Source organism: Ipomoea nil, unplaced genomic scaffold (assembly GCF_001879475.1).
Source record: "Ipomoea nil cultivar Tokyo-kokei standard unplaced genomic scaffold, Asagao_1.1 scaffold0457, whole genome shotgun sequence".
Classification (NCBI taxonomy): domain Eukaryota; kingdom Viridiplantae; phylum Streptophyta; class Magnoliopsida; order Solanales; family Convolvulaceae; genus Ipomoea; species Ipomoea nil.
Window position 1 is genome coordinate 818232 of NW_017616885.1, and position 16124 is coordinate 834355.

At 32.1% G+C, this 16124-nt stretch overlaps 2 protein-coding genes across 2 annotated transcripts; both read right to left on the reverse strand.

Annotated features, from left to right (window-relative positions):
• Nucleotides 1–7053: 7053 nt before the first annotated feature.
• LOC109172946 (uncharacterized mitochondrial protein AtMg00810-like) lies at nt 7054–8391 on the reverse strand. Its single transcript, XM_019322196.1, has one exon. The coding sequence runs from the start codon at nt 8389–8391 to the stop codon at nt 7054–7056; it is 1338 nt and encodes a 445-aa protein (XP_019177741.1).
• Nucleotides 8392–8447: 56 nt separating this feature from the next.
• LOC109172947 lies at nt 8448–11517 on the reverse strand. Its single transcript, XM_019322197.1, has 7 exons — nt 11338–11517; nt 11118–11237; nt 10659–10797; nt 9932–10594; nt 8908–9452; nt 8726–8810; nt 8448–8539 (listed from the first exon to the last, which is right to left on the reverse strand). The coding sequence occupies exons 1-7, from the start codon at nt 11515–11517 to the stop codon at nt 8448–8450; spliced, it is 1824 nt and encodes a 607-aa protein (XP_019177742.1).
• Between the last annotated feature and the right edge of the window lie 4607 nt (nt 11518–16124).

Sequence of the window (16124 nt, forward strand, 5' to 3'; positions counted from 1 at the left end):
AGGGATGTCCCTAAATGTCATAATAAAGGCTATTCACTCCTCACTCCGTATATAAGAAGGAGTTGAGCAGTAGCATTTTCAACACACAAGAAAAATAATTTTTCCAAGCCTCAAAATACTTCTGCTTCTACTCCATTCTTGAAGCTGTGTTTTGCCCGTGCTCTTGTTCGCCCGGTTCGTTCGTTTGGGTGCTCAAACGTCGAACCGTTGTACGTTTTATCCTGGGAGACCTAGGCAACAACGCTCCTAGCACTTTTGGGAGGTGGCAAATAAGGTTTTAAGGAAAGAAAGACACTCGCCTAACTCGTACATTTCTCTCTTCCTTCTTCTTCTTTCTTGTTTGGATTATGCTTGTAAGCAAAAATCCGTTCTCCATCTTTTGATATATTCGTGGTTGATATATATTGGTATATCTTTTTTGTAGATATACATGTATATATAACCTTTAGGTCCGTTTTATATATATTTGTGTGTATATATATACTTCGGATAAATATCCAATAATATTTTATATACTTGTGTGTGTATATAAATATTATTTTTGGGATATTAAATCGATTGTGGTTCATTATCACCAACAGTAAGCACATTAGCCCTCTCAATTATTTTAAAAGTGGTAGTTTTCCCCCATGATATATTAAATTGAAATTTCTACCCTTAAAGTAACCATTTTATTTATTTTTCTTTTCCAACAAATTATTGTGTATACGTAGGGATGATCACGGTTCGATTAGAATAGAACCGGACACTATAGCAATCGAATTAAAAGTTTCCGGTTATGATTAAAATCCAGAACCCAATATTTGGATTTCATTTTATTAAAATTATGAATCGAAAAAACTAGATCTTGAACCGTGAACAGGCGGTTTCGGATCCATTTCGCAATTTTGAACCGTCTTTATTTTAATATTTTATTTTTTATTTTAAAATAGTCTAAATTCAACAATAAATGTATTTTATTTTTTTTCAGTTTGGAACATGAACCGGCCGTCCCGGTTGATTTTAATAAAATCTAAATATCGGGTTTCGAATCTAAATTGTAATTAGAATATTTCGGTTCGGTTTCTATAGTGTCTGTTTGGTTTGAACCAAATTGTGGTCATAATTTGTTGGAGAAGCAAAATAAATGAAATATTTATTTTAAGGGTAAATATGTCCATTTAACCTTTTGGAGGGGGGGGGGGGGGGGGGTGTGTGGAGGGCGGAATAGCCACTTGAATAATTAATGGGGGAAAGTGCTATATGTATATAACTCAAGGGGAAAAAGTTCCATTTTCCCTAAAATTAAATAAAATATTTAGCGGCGGTTATATAAGTGTCACTAAACTCTAAACAAAAATAACTAATTATTCACGACAGTTACCGCCGCTAAATGCATTAAAAACCACCGCAAAATAGGTTTTCCATTAATTCTCGCATTTATTGAAAACAACCTCTAAATCCTTCACGACACACTCTTTAGTCACGGTTGGAGAACCGTCTCTAAACAGTTTAGTGGCGGTTACCAACCGCTGCAAAATAACCGCCTCTAAATAACCTTTTTGGTATAGTAAAAGTTGATTATTGACGGTTTTGATTTGAGTTAGCCGGACAAATATGAGTAACCTAAATAAGTTTACATTTTTCTAATTCTTTGTCAACTATATTTATAAAACATATTTCACCTAAGCTAGTATGTATTTCTAAGTAACAACTGTAAATATTATCGTAAATCAATTAAAATAATCATGCACCCACTTCCTAACCACCAAAAAATGATAGAAATTCTTATAAATAATACGAATAAGAATGCAATTAGGTCGCCGAACTTAAAAAAGATTGTAATTGGGTCCCTGAACAACACAAAATTATGCAATTAGGTCTAAAATGACCTGTTTACCTGAAACTGTAGGTAGGTTACCGAATTTAAAAATAATTTTTAAAACTAATTTTAAATAAAATAATTAATTAAAAATTAAAATTAAAATTATTTTAAAAAAAGAAATAAACTAAACTAAACAGGCTTCGTCTCCATGACCGAGACGAAGGTTCCGGACGATCTTCGGCCATGGAGACAAAGAGACCTTCGTCTCCACGGCCAGGGAGACGAAGGTATTCGTCTCCATGGCCGGAGGCGAAGCTCTTCTTCTCCGGCCATGGAGACGAAGCCTGTCGGAGGCGAATCGTCTCCAGCAGGTTTAGTTTTTTTATTTTATTTTATTTTATTTTAATTTTAATTAATTATTTTATTTAAAATTAATTTTAAAAAAATTATTTTTAAAATCGGTAACTTACAATTTCAGGTAAACAGATCATTTTGGACTTAATTGCATAATTTTGAGTTGTTTAGGGACCCAATTACATTTTTTTTTTAATGTTCAGTGGCCTAATTGTACTTTAATGTGCAGTTGGGTGGCCTACTTGACCTTTATCCGTAAATAATATATTCTATTTACCTACTCTTAGGGATGTCAATCGGGCCAGCCCACTCGGTTTCGGGCTAGCCTTGTCGGGTTGTCGGGTTAATCGGTTTATTAATATTTTATTCTCGGGTTCGGTTCGGTTTGGCCCTAACCCTAAACTTCGGGTTGTCGGGCTAGTCGGGCGGGTTGAACCATCTGAATTAAAATTAGAAACTGAAAGTGAGTATCCATATTTAGAGTAGGGATGCCAACGAGGCGGGGCGGGAAGTATACTCCCCGTCTCCATCTTCGACGGAAAATTGAAAACACTCCTCATCCTCGTCTCCGCGGAGAATTTGACAGGGACAGAGAATCCCCGTACGTTCTCAGTCAATTTTTAGTAAAAATATTATAATTAATGTTGTTTTAAAATTTAAAAATCTAAAAACTTAAATTTTAATTTAAATTATGTATATATATATATATATATATATATATATATATATATATATTTATTTATTTATTTATTTTTAATTATAATAATTATTCCATGTATGTTAGGATTCACATCACTTCTATAATAAAGAATAGTTTTAATAGTTTGGGATACCGAGCTAGTCCTATCGGGCTATCGGGCTTATCGGACTAATGTTTTTTATCGATCTAATCCGTTCGGGTCATAGCCCTATCGAATTCGATTTCATCGGATTAACCCATAGAGTTCAGGCTAAATTGATATCTCCACCTACTCTCATGTGATCGATCGAAATAAATTGATGAAATTGATAGCATTATCGAGGTGGCAGATCAGATGTATGATTGGGGTGGCTGAAATATAGGATGAGTAGACACCATCACACATGTACAATTCAGGCCGACCTATACATACATAGTTGGCTAATCTTTTAAAGGGGTTTTGGAAACTGCAAAAAGTCAAAAAGTAATTCCAAAACACACACACACTATATGAATATAAAATTAAAAAGAAAGAAAGAGTAGTGGAGGAGAATCAAAACTTTCTTCTTATCGTTATCATCATTCAAAGGATGATTGTCATTTTTCCCTGTTTATTTTAAATTTTGGTTTCTATGTGTGTGTGTGATCACAGTGTTGATTCCTATGCATGCATGATATCCTTCCTACCATTTCTCCTATTTCCACCCCTCCTTTCAATATATAAAATATGATCTTTCTATGATTTTCAATTGATGTGTTACTATGTTAGACTTTAATTTTTTTACAAATATATTTAATAATTTCTCCATCCCATTTTTATTATTTAATTTTATTAATGAGACTTGATTTACATTATTTATAATCAATGTTTTATAACATTTAGTTCAATATTAGTGCATAAAATTTATATATTTAGAAACGATATTAAAAGTCTATATTAAATATAAAAAAGTCAAATTTAAAAATTATAAGATGTTAAAAAATAAGCTAGAAAGAAGAATTAGTTTGGCCAATATTATTATTAAAGATAAAAGATCAAATAGGCTCTCGAACTTTACCTGAAAAGTCAATTGAACCCTCAAATTTTGAACGGAAAACAAGGCATTGCCATCTCCAGGACGGAGAAGGCGACCATTTTAGTCGCCATCTCCGTCCCAAGGAGATGGCGACCAGTTTGGTCGCCATATCTCGTCGTCGAAGATGGCCACGCCTTCTCCGGCGACACCTTGGTCTCCGTCGTTGATTTTTATTGCTGGACAACCACCGGAATTTAAGTGACCTGGTATTACAAGTCACTGACAGGTAAGTAACTTTGATGAACTAAATTGACATGTTTATGAACCTACTTGTAATTTTAAAAAGTTTGAAGGCCTAATTGATTTTTTAGATAAAGTTTGAGGACTTATTTGATCATTTTCTCACTATTAAATGCTAAACAAAACATGTAAATAAGATAAAAAGGCATATGGATCGGAGTATCTTTCTTTATTGGATTTAAAATGATACTACTCCATATCTTTATCATGTTTTGATTTTTCCTCCTAATGTTTACCTCTTGACATGGGAGTAAAATTCTTTTTATCTACAGAATAGTGCGTGTCAATTGGCTATTATTTAAGAGCTTATAATTTATTTAAGTTACCATACTAATAAATTATAAGTTCTGTTTAGTAATGTTTTCAAATAAGTAGCTTAAAATAATAATTTATTTTGAAATGTTATCCTAAGTAGCGCTTCAATAATAAGTTAGTAGCTTCTAAACTTTTTTTTTTTTTCATCTTTACTCTTATTATTTTAAATAAATGACATTATTTACCCCTCCTGATTAAAACTCTTTTGACATTTTCTCTTCTCCAATATTTTTATTCATCCTCTTCCACAACTCTTTACCACCCAACAACTCCTTCATCTTCATTCGAACAAGTATTCAGATCCCTAGTTGGTATGATTTTTCTTTATATTTTCTTTTCATTTCTTTTAAATTTGAATTTTATATTAAAATATATACAGACAATTAGCTAGCTATTTTAGTGTTCAAGCTACTCAGATTCGCAGAATCATGTGCCACAGTCGCTAGCTTAGTCAACAAATTAACGTAGTATTCTTAATTTTTGTTCACAATATGACATAGTATTTAATTTACTTGAGCAACATCCAGATTACATACCGCCCAATGAACTTGAAGATTCAAATAATAATATCTCCATCAACAAAAATTTAAGTCAGACCTCTATTGAGATGAAGGAGATTCGCAACAATATTGCTACTTTATTATGGGGTGCTAGATTATGATTATGATAATAGTTTCATTTGAAAATGTTAAATTTTTTAATATGTAAACAAACATATTTCAATTTTAAACTATTTAAATTTTATGAAAATGTCATTTTTAGTCTTTTTACATTTATCAGCTTATCAAAAAGTTAGTTTTACCAAACACTAAGTATAATTAGCAAACTTAACAACTCTTCACCTTTCAACTTCTAGCTATAACTTTACACCAAAGTTTGCCAAACATCGTCCAAGTATTACAACATAAGAAAGTAAAAATTAGTAGGTAAAATCATAAAAAAATTCATCATTATTCTTTAAATTTATAATTCTAATTACTTATATTGTATAAACTTAGGAAAGTTTTATAATTTTTTTAATTGTAAAAATATATAGTAGTTCATACACAACTAATAAAAATTATAACACTAATTTTGCTTTAAAAGATACAATTATCAGGGTAATCAATATGAAAACAAAATAAAAGGGACTTATGGAGTGTTTGCATGCATTTGAGCTGGTTTAGTAGTCCAAGATGGTGGCTGCCTCAACTACTGTACATATTGTTGGAAAAATTGCTTGTGTGACATTCCAACACATATCGTACTTCTTCCTTTGAAATTCTTCACTTATTTATTTATTATTTATTTATTCTTTTCTTTTTTTAAGGTATATATATTAACTCCAAGTGTGAAAACCAGAGGCTTGTACAGAAAACTTCCAATTTCATTTATTAGATTTGTACCAAGGAGAGATCACCTAATAAGTTATTTATAATTTGTTACTCGGTCTCTTACCATACACAAATGTAATAGAAAAAAGAATCATTTTTCTTAAATCACACATCACTTTTTTACTCTAATTGCAATTAGATTTTACATATGCATGCAGCATGCCTACTATACTCTATTTATAATGTTTGAACTCAAGCCCTTTAAAAAAAAAAATCAAATAATTAACTTCAATTCTTTCAGTTAGTATATAATACATATTATTAATTATTAAGTTATTAAAATATTTAATATAATACATTTATTACGTAAGTGTGTAATCTCAAAACTCAAACTTGATGATCGACCTTTAGCATTTGAAATTTTTATAATACATTAAAACTCGACTCACATGGATCATATGAGAGCAACTATTCATAGGACGGAAGGAGACTTATTTCAAACCACTAGTTGTATGACTAATTTTGTACTTTATGCTAAGTTTAGAGTTAAAAATTTTAAGAAAAGATTATAATTAACTTTATAATGATTAATTTCAACTCTTTGACTAGGTGTAAATAAATTTATGATTACCTAATATTATCTTCAAATAGATTATACTCATGTTTGGTAAAATAGTTAGTATATCAATTAATTTTGACTTGTTTGATCACTATTAGTTGTTTCACCTGATTAAACAATTAATATAAGTGTTTGGTTAATTAGCTTTTTGTAACAACTTATTACTTTAAAAGACTAAAATTCAAAAAGCTGCTCAAACCAACTTTTTCGATTAGCTTTTTGAGAAAGTCATTTTGCATATAATAAGCTATCAGCTAATAACTAATTTACCAAACATCTTGTTGGAATGACTCAGATCATAACAAGAAAAAAGCAAAAGTGTATTGTGTATCTGAGTTTACAGAAGATGAGAGATGTTCTAACAACTGGAGAAGAACAGCATAGAAGTTCCTTTATACACAGGAGGATGAAAGGCAGTTATAACTGCCAAATTGTAAAAAAAAAAAAAAAAAAAAAAAAAAAAAAAAAAAAAGGACAAGAAAGCCCTTAGGCTTATAAACTCTAACCAGTAGCTGCATTCCTTCTGTCTTTGTTATTTTTGTAGGGAGGCTTCTTCTTACTTCATCAACCCTCCCCCCCTCCCCCCCCCCCCCCCCCCCCCCGCGTAAGCTGGAACATGAAGGTCTTGGAGGTCCAGCTTAGAGTGAAACACATCAAACAAAGGCTTTGGTGAAGCCATCTGCAATTTGATTGTGAGAAGTAACACTTGGGAGTTTGATCACCCCTTCATTAATCTTTTGTCTAACCACATGACAATCTATCTCGGTGTGCTTTGTGTGCTCATGAAACACATGGTTCTCAACTATGGCAACAACAGAACTATTATCACAGAATAAGGCCACAAGATTATTCACTTTAACTTTCATGTCTGCTATAATATATAAGAGCCATTGAATCTCACAAGTTGTTGAAGCTAGTGCTTTGTACTCTACTTCTGAGGATGACCTAGAGACAGTAGCTTGTTTCTTGGTCTTCCATGAGATCAAAGAGTTTCCCAGATAAATGCAGAAACCTGTTATGGACTTCCTATTTTCTACGCAAGTTGCCCATTCTGAATCAGAGAAGCCTTGTAATTTGATGTGGGGATTTGAGGGATAGAACAGACCCTTTCCAGGTGAGGCTTTGAGATACCTCAACACTCTATGAGCTGCAACCAGATGAGTGTCTCTTGGTTTGTCTACAAACTGGCTGAGTTGTTGAACAGCATATGTTATGTTAGGTCTGGTGTTAGTTAGATATAACAGCTTGCCAACCGATCTTCTGAAAACTTCAGGTTGTGCAAGGAGATTACCTTCCAAAGAGGTTAATCTCTGACCTGGAACAGATGGTGTCTTTGCAGGCTTAGCTTCCAAGAATCCATTCTCCTGCAAGATTTCCAAAGTATATTTCCTCTGATAGATGTTGATCCCTTCTGTGTTCCTGAATGCCTCAATGCCTAAAAAATAGATTAGGGCACCAAGATCTTTAATCTTAAAAGATCTATCTAAAAAATGTTTCAACTCCTTTATCTGATTAGGATTTGTGCCTGCAACAAGGATATCATCTACATAGACCAATAAAGCAGTAAAGGAGTGTTCTGATTGCTTTGTAAACAAGGAAGGGTCTGCTGAGGATTGATGAAAGCCATTGTCTTGTAAGGCTTTAGTGAGCTTGGCATTCCATTGCCTACTTTCTTGTTTGAGTCCATATAAGGACCTCAGTAGTCTACACACTTGATTGGATTTGCTGGTTTGGAACCCTGGAGGTAGTACCATGTAAACCTCCTCCTCTAAATCTCCATGCAAGAAGGAATTATTTAAGTCAAGTTGCTGAATATCCCAACCTCTTGCAACAACTAATGCCAAAAAAGTTCTAATAGTTGTCATTCTAGTCACAAGAGATAATGTCTCAATGTAATCCACTCCTAGCTGTTGAGTGTACCCTTTGGCAACCAATATAGCTTTGTACCTCTCTATAGAACCATCTGCCCTATGCTTACCTTGTAAACCCATTTGCAACCAATGTGAGATTTTCCTTTTGGTAATTCTGTCAGACTCCATGTGTTGTTCTAGACTAGGGCCTTTATCTCAGCCTGCATAGCCTGTTTCCATTCTTCAGATTTTACAGCTTCTTTGTATGATTGAGGTTCATGTACAAAGGCTATAGAAGATACACAAATCATATAGTTAAGAGATAGGTTGTCATATGATATGACCTTATGAATAGAGTGTGGTGATGTCCTGGTATCACATTGTACCATGCTTGATTGGTATAGATAATCCTGCAGCTTAAGAGGGGCCTTCCTATCTCTTGTTGATTTTATAGGTTATGGCTGATCACTAAGACCATTTGGCAGGTAAATTTCAAGCTGTGGTTGTTCAATATGATCATCTGGTGAGTTATTCTTTGGGAAAATATGCATAAGGACTTTCTGGCACATTATTGCTTTCAGGACTTTCTGAGACATCATCTATGTGAGTTGGATGTTATGTGAAGAACCCTGGTGAGTGGCTATCAGTACTAACTACCTCATCAGTGTGGTGATTATGGTTCTCTTCACTGGAATCCCTGCTAGTTGGCTCATCATTGGTTGGCTGTAACATGCTAGCATGTATTTCAATAGAGATGGGAATTAGAGGCAAAGAAGGATTAAAACCTTCTAGTGTGGCATTACTGTGTTGAGGCCCAGGATCTCCTTTGAACGGGAAGATTTGCTCATAAAAGATGACATCCCTGGATACAAAGGTAACTTTATTAGCCAATTCAAACAATATGTAACCTTTTATATTAGCTGGAAAACCTAGAAAGATGGCTTTTCTGGCTCTTGGTTGCATTTTGTTTCTTCCTTGTGAGATGGTTGCAGCAAAACACAAGCAACCAAAGGATCTTAGCTTGCCATAATCCACATCTTTTTCAAATAGTACTTGGAAGGGATTATTGCCATGGAGGACTTCAGTGGGTAATCTATTGATCAAGTAGGATGCATGTAGAACACGGTGGCCCCAAAAGTTATATTTCAATGCCCTAGCAAAATTCAAAATATGCTGATGTTTCCTCTCAGCCACCCATTTTGCTGAGGTGTATAAGCACATGATCTTTGATGTAAGTTTCCTTTCTCATTGAAAAAGGTGCTTAACATGAATTCTCCCCCATTATTTGTTCTTACCATCTTAATTCTAACTGAAAACTGGTTCCAGACATGGTTGTAAAAATTCTGAAATATGGACTTCACTTCTGACTTATGCTTCATTAAGTGCAACCATGTGAATCTGCTGTGGTCATCTACAATGGTTAGAAAGTAGTGGTCTCCTTTCAAAGAACCCACAGAGAATGGTCCCCAAACATCCATATGAATTAAATCAAATAAGCTTTCAGCCTTAGTTGTGCTAATAGGGAAAATGGATCTTTTATGCTTGGCATAGTGACAAGTATCACACACAAAAGAAGGAAATTTATGAGGGAGAAACAGTTTTATTCCTTTTAACAGATGCATTTTATTCATAGGATAATGACCTAGTCTATTGTGTCATTTCTCTATAGAGAGATTATTACAGAGAGAACCAAAAACAGTGCTGGAAAAACAGGCCCTCTTCTTTGTAGGGGGGTTGGTAATCAGGTATAGTCCACCTTTCTCACTAGAAAAACCATCCACTATCCCAAGATGTCCCTGAAGGGTGCAAGAGTCAGTCTTCATAACAATCTCATACTTTGATTCCTTTGTTAATTTGCTAGCAGATATGATATTGAACTGAAAAGATGGGATGAATGGCACATTTTTCAACAGTATGTTTATGTGCAATCTGACTTGTCCTATGTGTGTGACCTTCATTGTGTCCCCATTGGGCAATTTAACCAAGACTCCATAAGCAGCATGAAAAGTTTCAAAATATTCCAAGGAGCAAACAATGTGATCTGTTGCTCCTGAATCTAGAATCCAAACACTAGAAGAATTCAAGACAGTGTTAACATAAGAATCATAGATGGACCTGCCTTCATTGTGGTTGTTCCCCATAGAGTTTCTGAAATCTGGAATCAGTCCAACATTGTTGACTGTCACAGCTGCATTGGTTGAGGACTGATTTCCTTGCTTTTGATTTTGCAACAGAGATAAGAGTCTTTGAAGATCAGGAGATAAACCAACATTATTAGCTTGACTGACAGAAGCACTGAGATTGTGCTGAGTATCCTGGTTCTGCTTGCCTTTGGATTTGTAACCTGGTACCCACCCAGGGGGGTATCCATGTTTTATTAACATTTCTCAATGGTGTGACCTACTTACCTAACATCCCACAAAATGTGCACTTAGGCACATTTTTTTGTGATCCAGTAGTGAATTTCTTTCTGTTATATGAACTTGATGTTGCAATCATGATATGTTCATCTGAGTGTTGAGCCTGATCATTTTGCACAGCAATGGCCTGAGCCAAATCATTGCATTTGATATTGATTGAGTTCTTAAGCTTTCTTTCCATCTTTAGAGTCATGTTCAACACTTTTTCTATGACTGGAATAGGTTCCATTACAAGGATACCTGACTTGATATTCTCATATTCTTCATTTAAGCCCTTCTAAGAATCTAATGATTTGATCCTCTTCTTTCTCCTTCTTAATCTTACTCACAAGAGCACAAGAACACTTAGATACACACTCACAAGTAGGAATATGTCTCAGCTCATTGCATTTAATTGAACCCATAAGGCATTAGTCTTGGTGAAATATTCATTGATAGACAAGTTACCTTGTGAACTCCTGTAGATTTCATTTTGTATTTCTGCAATTCTGTGAGGATCCACTTGGGAGTATCTCTTTTCAAGGACTTTCCAGATTTCTGCTGCAAGTTCAAAATAGAGTACTCCTTCTGCAATTATAGGGCTGAGTGACTTGAATAGCCAAGAGCAGACGACATTGTTGCACCTCCTCTAGATCGGATACTTAGGATCTGTTTCTGCAGGCTTTACAATAGTTCCATCTACGAAACCATATTTGTTCTTTACTTCCAATGCGATCTTCATCGAACAACTCCAGGAAGCATAGTTGATCTCCGATAGAGGTGGAGATATGAGAATGAGATTAGGATTCTCAGTCACATGCAAATACATAGGATCATCAGGATTGTACTGAGCTGAATTGGAATTCATCTGATTCTGGTTTGAAAACCCTCATGTTTGCTATCCAGTAGAGTTTCCTTCACCATCTTCTGCCATTACCGTTGCGGCATAGCTACGATGAAGCTCTGATACCATGTTGTACTGGCTCAGATCTTAACAAGAAGAAAGCAAAAGTGTATTATGTATCTAAGTTTACAGAAGATGAGAGATGTTCTAACAACTGGACAAGAAGAGCATAGAAGCTCCTTTATACACAGGAGGATGAAAGGCAATTATAACTGCCAAAATGTAGAAAAATGACAAGAAAGCCCTTAGGCTTATAAACTCTAACCAGTAGCTGCATTCCTTCTGTCTTTGTTATTTTGGTAGGGAGGCTTCTTCTTACTTCATCACATCTTTCTACAATCAGTCAATACTATCAACTAATCAAACCCACTAATCCAATCAGCTAACAGCTATTTACCAAACACCCCTATAAATTTGACATTTTGAAAAAAAAAATTAAATATTTGTAAAATTGAAATCCTTATCCCAATAAGAGAAATAATTTGCACAAACATTTGAGGAGACATTTTAAAGAACATAAAATGGTCCTACGTACGGAATATTTGCTGGGATCCTTTTGGTGGATTCTTTATAGGACTACTATAGTCTATAGCCTATAGGGAAACCAAGAAGCGTAGAGAAGCATCTACGCATTCATGCATGCAAGAACCAAAAATCATTTAAAATAATCAATATGGTGAAATAGAAAGTTGAAATTTATACAAAAATAATAATTAGATTTTTAAATGCTAAAAAGGTTATAATATAATTAAATACATTAATTTGTAATTTTGTATATCTCAGTTCAATAGTCTGTCATCAATTGAATTTTACTAAATGGTAATTGGTTATTGAATTCAAATACATAAAAAATAATAAGTTAATGTATTTAACTGCAACGTTTTAAAATTCACATGCATAATTATATTTCGTATAAAATTTAATGGCTTACTTGATTTTATTATTATTGTTGTTGTTGTTAGTATTATTATATGTAGCTATTCTTCATATGTCAGTTACAGATCCCAAAAACAATCCAACAACATATCATTTTCGAAATTATATTTGTGGCAAAACAAATGGCTAGAATTGAAGAGCATGCAGCTAAGTGCTCAATCATTATATTTTGGATTTTGTTAATGAGTGCTTTAAGAGTATGCGATAAGGTTGTCAATTCAATACTTTTCTTTTTATTCTGTGTAATATTCCATGTAAAAAAAGAAAAAGGGGATAAAAGTTATTTTAGTCATAAAATGTATTATGTTTGTATAATTTTGGTCTCTAAAGCTACCATCTCATCTTTTTTTACATTGTGCTCTTTTTGCTTCATCTTTACAGGATATCTATTATACACTTCATGATAATGCATAATTTAAAAAGTGTCCTTCAATCATTACTATTTACTAGGCGATTAGTTGTTTTGCTAATGCGTGGCGCATTTTTTTTAAAAATTATTCTAATTCACAGTTTTTTTTTTTTTTTGGAAAAAACAACACTTTTCCCGAGTTATATGCTTATAGTATTTTTTCCTCCTGAATTATTCATGTATCCACATTTACCCCTCAGTTATATTAAAAGTGGGAGTTTTTCCTCATATGTTAGATGGACATTTTTACCCGTAAAACTAAGTATTTTATTTATTTATCTTCTCCGACAAATTATTAATTATATGTATGGATGACCACGATTCAGTTCAAACAGTTTTTTATTTTATTGCCAGTTCAAAATTTATTTATTTATTTTTGTAAATTCTATTTTTTATTTTTAAAATAATCTAAATTCAAAAATTATTTTATTTTATTTTATTTTATTTTTTTCAATTCTAAATCGTAACAAGAATCGTCCCCTACTGTTTTGATTTGGTTGCTACAATATCCGGTTAGGTTCGAACCAAACCATGATCATCCGTACATATAAGCAATAATTTATTGGAGAAGAAAAATAAATAAAATACTTTGTTTTAAGGGTAAAAATGTCCATTTAACATAAAAGGAGAAAACTTACCACTTTTAATATGATTTAGGAGACAAATATGAATATATGAATATATGAATAACTGAAGGGAAAAAATGTTATAAGCATATAACTTATAGGAAAAAGAGTCATTTTCCCCTTTTTATTCACACTACAAAGTACATAGTTTGTTAGGCTAATAGTCGATTTTGTCGTTACTTGGTGCCTTTAATTAGATACATCCCATGGTTATAATCACACTACGCATAGTCTCTTTTATACTCCTCAAAATTAAATGTCTTTAACTTTATTCTTAGCATTACTTTTTGTTACAGGTTTTTCTGTTTTCACTTTTTTGTATGGAGCCTAGACCTCCTTGAACTCCTCGACTCCTTGTACACACTTTCTATTTCAATAAATTCCTTTTTCAAAAAAAATTAAAAAAAATCGATCAATATTAACCTTTGGTTCAATTTTATGCAATTATTCCATTGCTAAAATACAAAGGAGGTTAAAATTAAGAAGAGTGTCATTATCCCATTTGTGTTTTATATTATAATATATATGTGTTGTATCACCAACAATCCCATATTCAGGTTATTCAAAATCTAAACATTGTTAACCAATGCTTTTAAACAGCATTTCTCTTAAATTTATCAAAGAATCATTACAATCAATAAATAAAATGAGCTTTTATAATAAAGTTTATGGGAATGGGTTTTAAAGGCTTAAAGTTGCTGAAGCTTTATTATGAAATGTATAAAAAGTGAAAGCTATGGATAGAAAAAGAATCACCTCCCACTCCCCAGAAGAAAAAAAAAAAAAAAACAAACAAAAAAAAAAAAAAAAAAAAAAAAAAAAACAAAAAAAAACAAAACAAAAATAAAAACAAAAACAAAAACAAACAAAAAAAAAAAACAAACAAAAAAAAAAACAAAAAAACAAAAAAAATGGTGGTGCACATTTTAATAATTGAGGGACAACATTTACACCACTCATAATTTAAGGGTGACATTGATAATTGCCATATTATAGAGAGGTATTTTTTACAATTTCTCCTAAATTTTATATCAATTTGCCTTATGTAAGATATGAGTTAATACCCAAAATCGTCTTCGACTATAGTGGTTTTTCTCAATTTCGTCCTAAATGACTTTGGTGACCTAATATCGTCCCAGACTTTTGTGTTTCGCTCAATTTAGTCCCAGATTTTTGTGTTTTTGCTCAATTTAGTCCCTCATTTGTTATTCTGTCAATTTGGTGTTAAATAAATAGACAATTCAATAATTTTAATATTGGCATCTCTTTACTCATAGACATGTGAACTGCGAAATCCATTTTTTTTTTTTACGAATTACTCCCAGAATTGCTCCTAAAACTGCGAATATAAAATTTGATTTGCAGGTCCGGGAGTAATTCTGAGTGTAATTCATACAAGAAAGAGGAATTCTGCACTTCACAAGTTGAAAGTAAAGAGAGATCAATATTGACATTACTGAATTGTCCCTTTATTTAACACCAATTTGACGAAATAACAAATGGAGGACTAAATTGAGCGAAACACAAAAGTCAGGGACGATATTAGGTCACCAAAGTCGTTTAGGACGAAATTGAGAAAAACCAATATAGTCGAGGACGATTTTGGGTATTAACTCTGTAAGATATTGTATGACATCTGTACATGCTTTCCTCTTTTGTTTTGCTTCTTCTTTTTTATTTATATTTTTTTAATTCCTAATAATTATCATAAATGATTATTAACAATTGTAAATTTATTTTAAGCATTTATATTAATAATTCATTATTGTTTTTTTGAAAGGATTAATAATCCATATTAAAACAAGTATAATTTATTTTCTACTAATTACACATTATTTTTGATAATTTTGATTTAAACTATTCAAATTTCTATGTTTTTCATTGACAAAGCTAAAATTGTAAATCCATAATTGTAATACTTTCGTAATAATATTGAATAAATATTAACCATATGTTTAGATTTAATAATATATTATATTAAAAGAATTATATATTAATCTAATATAGTGATGGTTAATATGGGAAAACCATATATAAGCAAAATCTAATATAGGAAAATATTGATTATTAAGCATATATAACTTACGGAATAACTAAATTTATTGAAACTTAATTATTTATAACTTCACTATTAATATAAATATATAGTTTTAATATATGAAATTAATAAGGTTTTACATAATGTGAATCTATATATTTTAAATAATTTTGAATTAATAATATGATACACCAGGACTATGTGGTCTAATGGTACCCGGGTTGGACTTCCATTTGGAAAATTGTGAGTTCGAGCCTCAGTGGAGGCATTATTGGTTCTTTGTGTTTCAGTAGGTTGAGAAAGTATATGAACAGATACTACAATGTAATAGAGCCAGTAGCATTCAAAAAAAAAAAAAGAATTAATAATATTACATGACATACAATAATTACCATAAATAATGTTTAATAATTTAAAATACGTATTATGCAATAAAATTAATATTTAATTATTAGGTCAGTTATAAAATCTATAATATTACATGACATACAATAATTACCATAAATAATGTTTAATAATTTAAAATACGTATTATGCAATAAAATTAATATTTAATTATTAG

What these genes read in the sequence shown, in the direction of transcription:
- LOC109172946 (XM_019322196.1), bottom strand. Translation starts at nt 8,391, where the DNA reads ATGGGTTTACAAGGTAAGCATAGGGCAGATGGTTCTATAGAGAGGTAC.
- LOC109172947 (XM_019322197.1), bottom strand. Translation starts at nt 11,517, where the DNA reads ATGAATTCCAATTCAGCTCAGTACAATCCTGATGATCCTATGTATTTG. An exon ending in CACATTTTGTGGGATGTTAG is followed by an intron (nt 10,595 to 10,658) that starts GTAAGTAGGTCA and finishes GGTGGGTACCAG; the next exon opens with GTTACAAATCCAAAGGCAAG. An exon ending in CACTGTTTTTGGTTCTCTCT is followed by an intron (nt 9,453 to 9,931) that starts GTAATAATCTCT and finishes TATACACCTCAG; the next exon opens with CAAAATGGGTGGCTGAGAGG.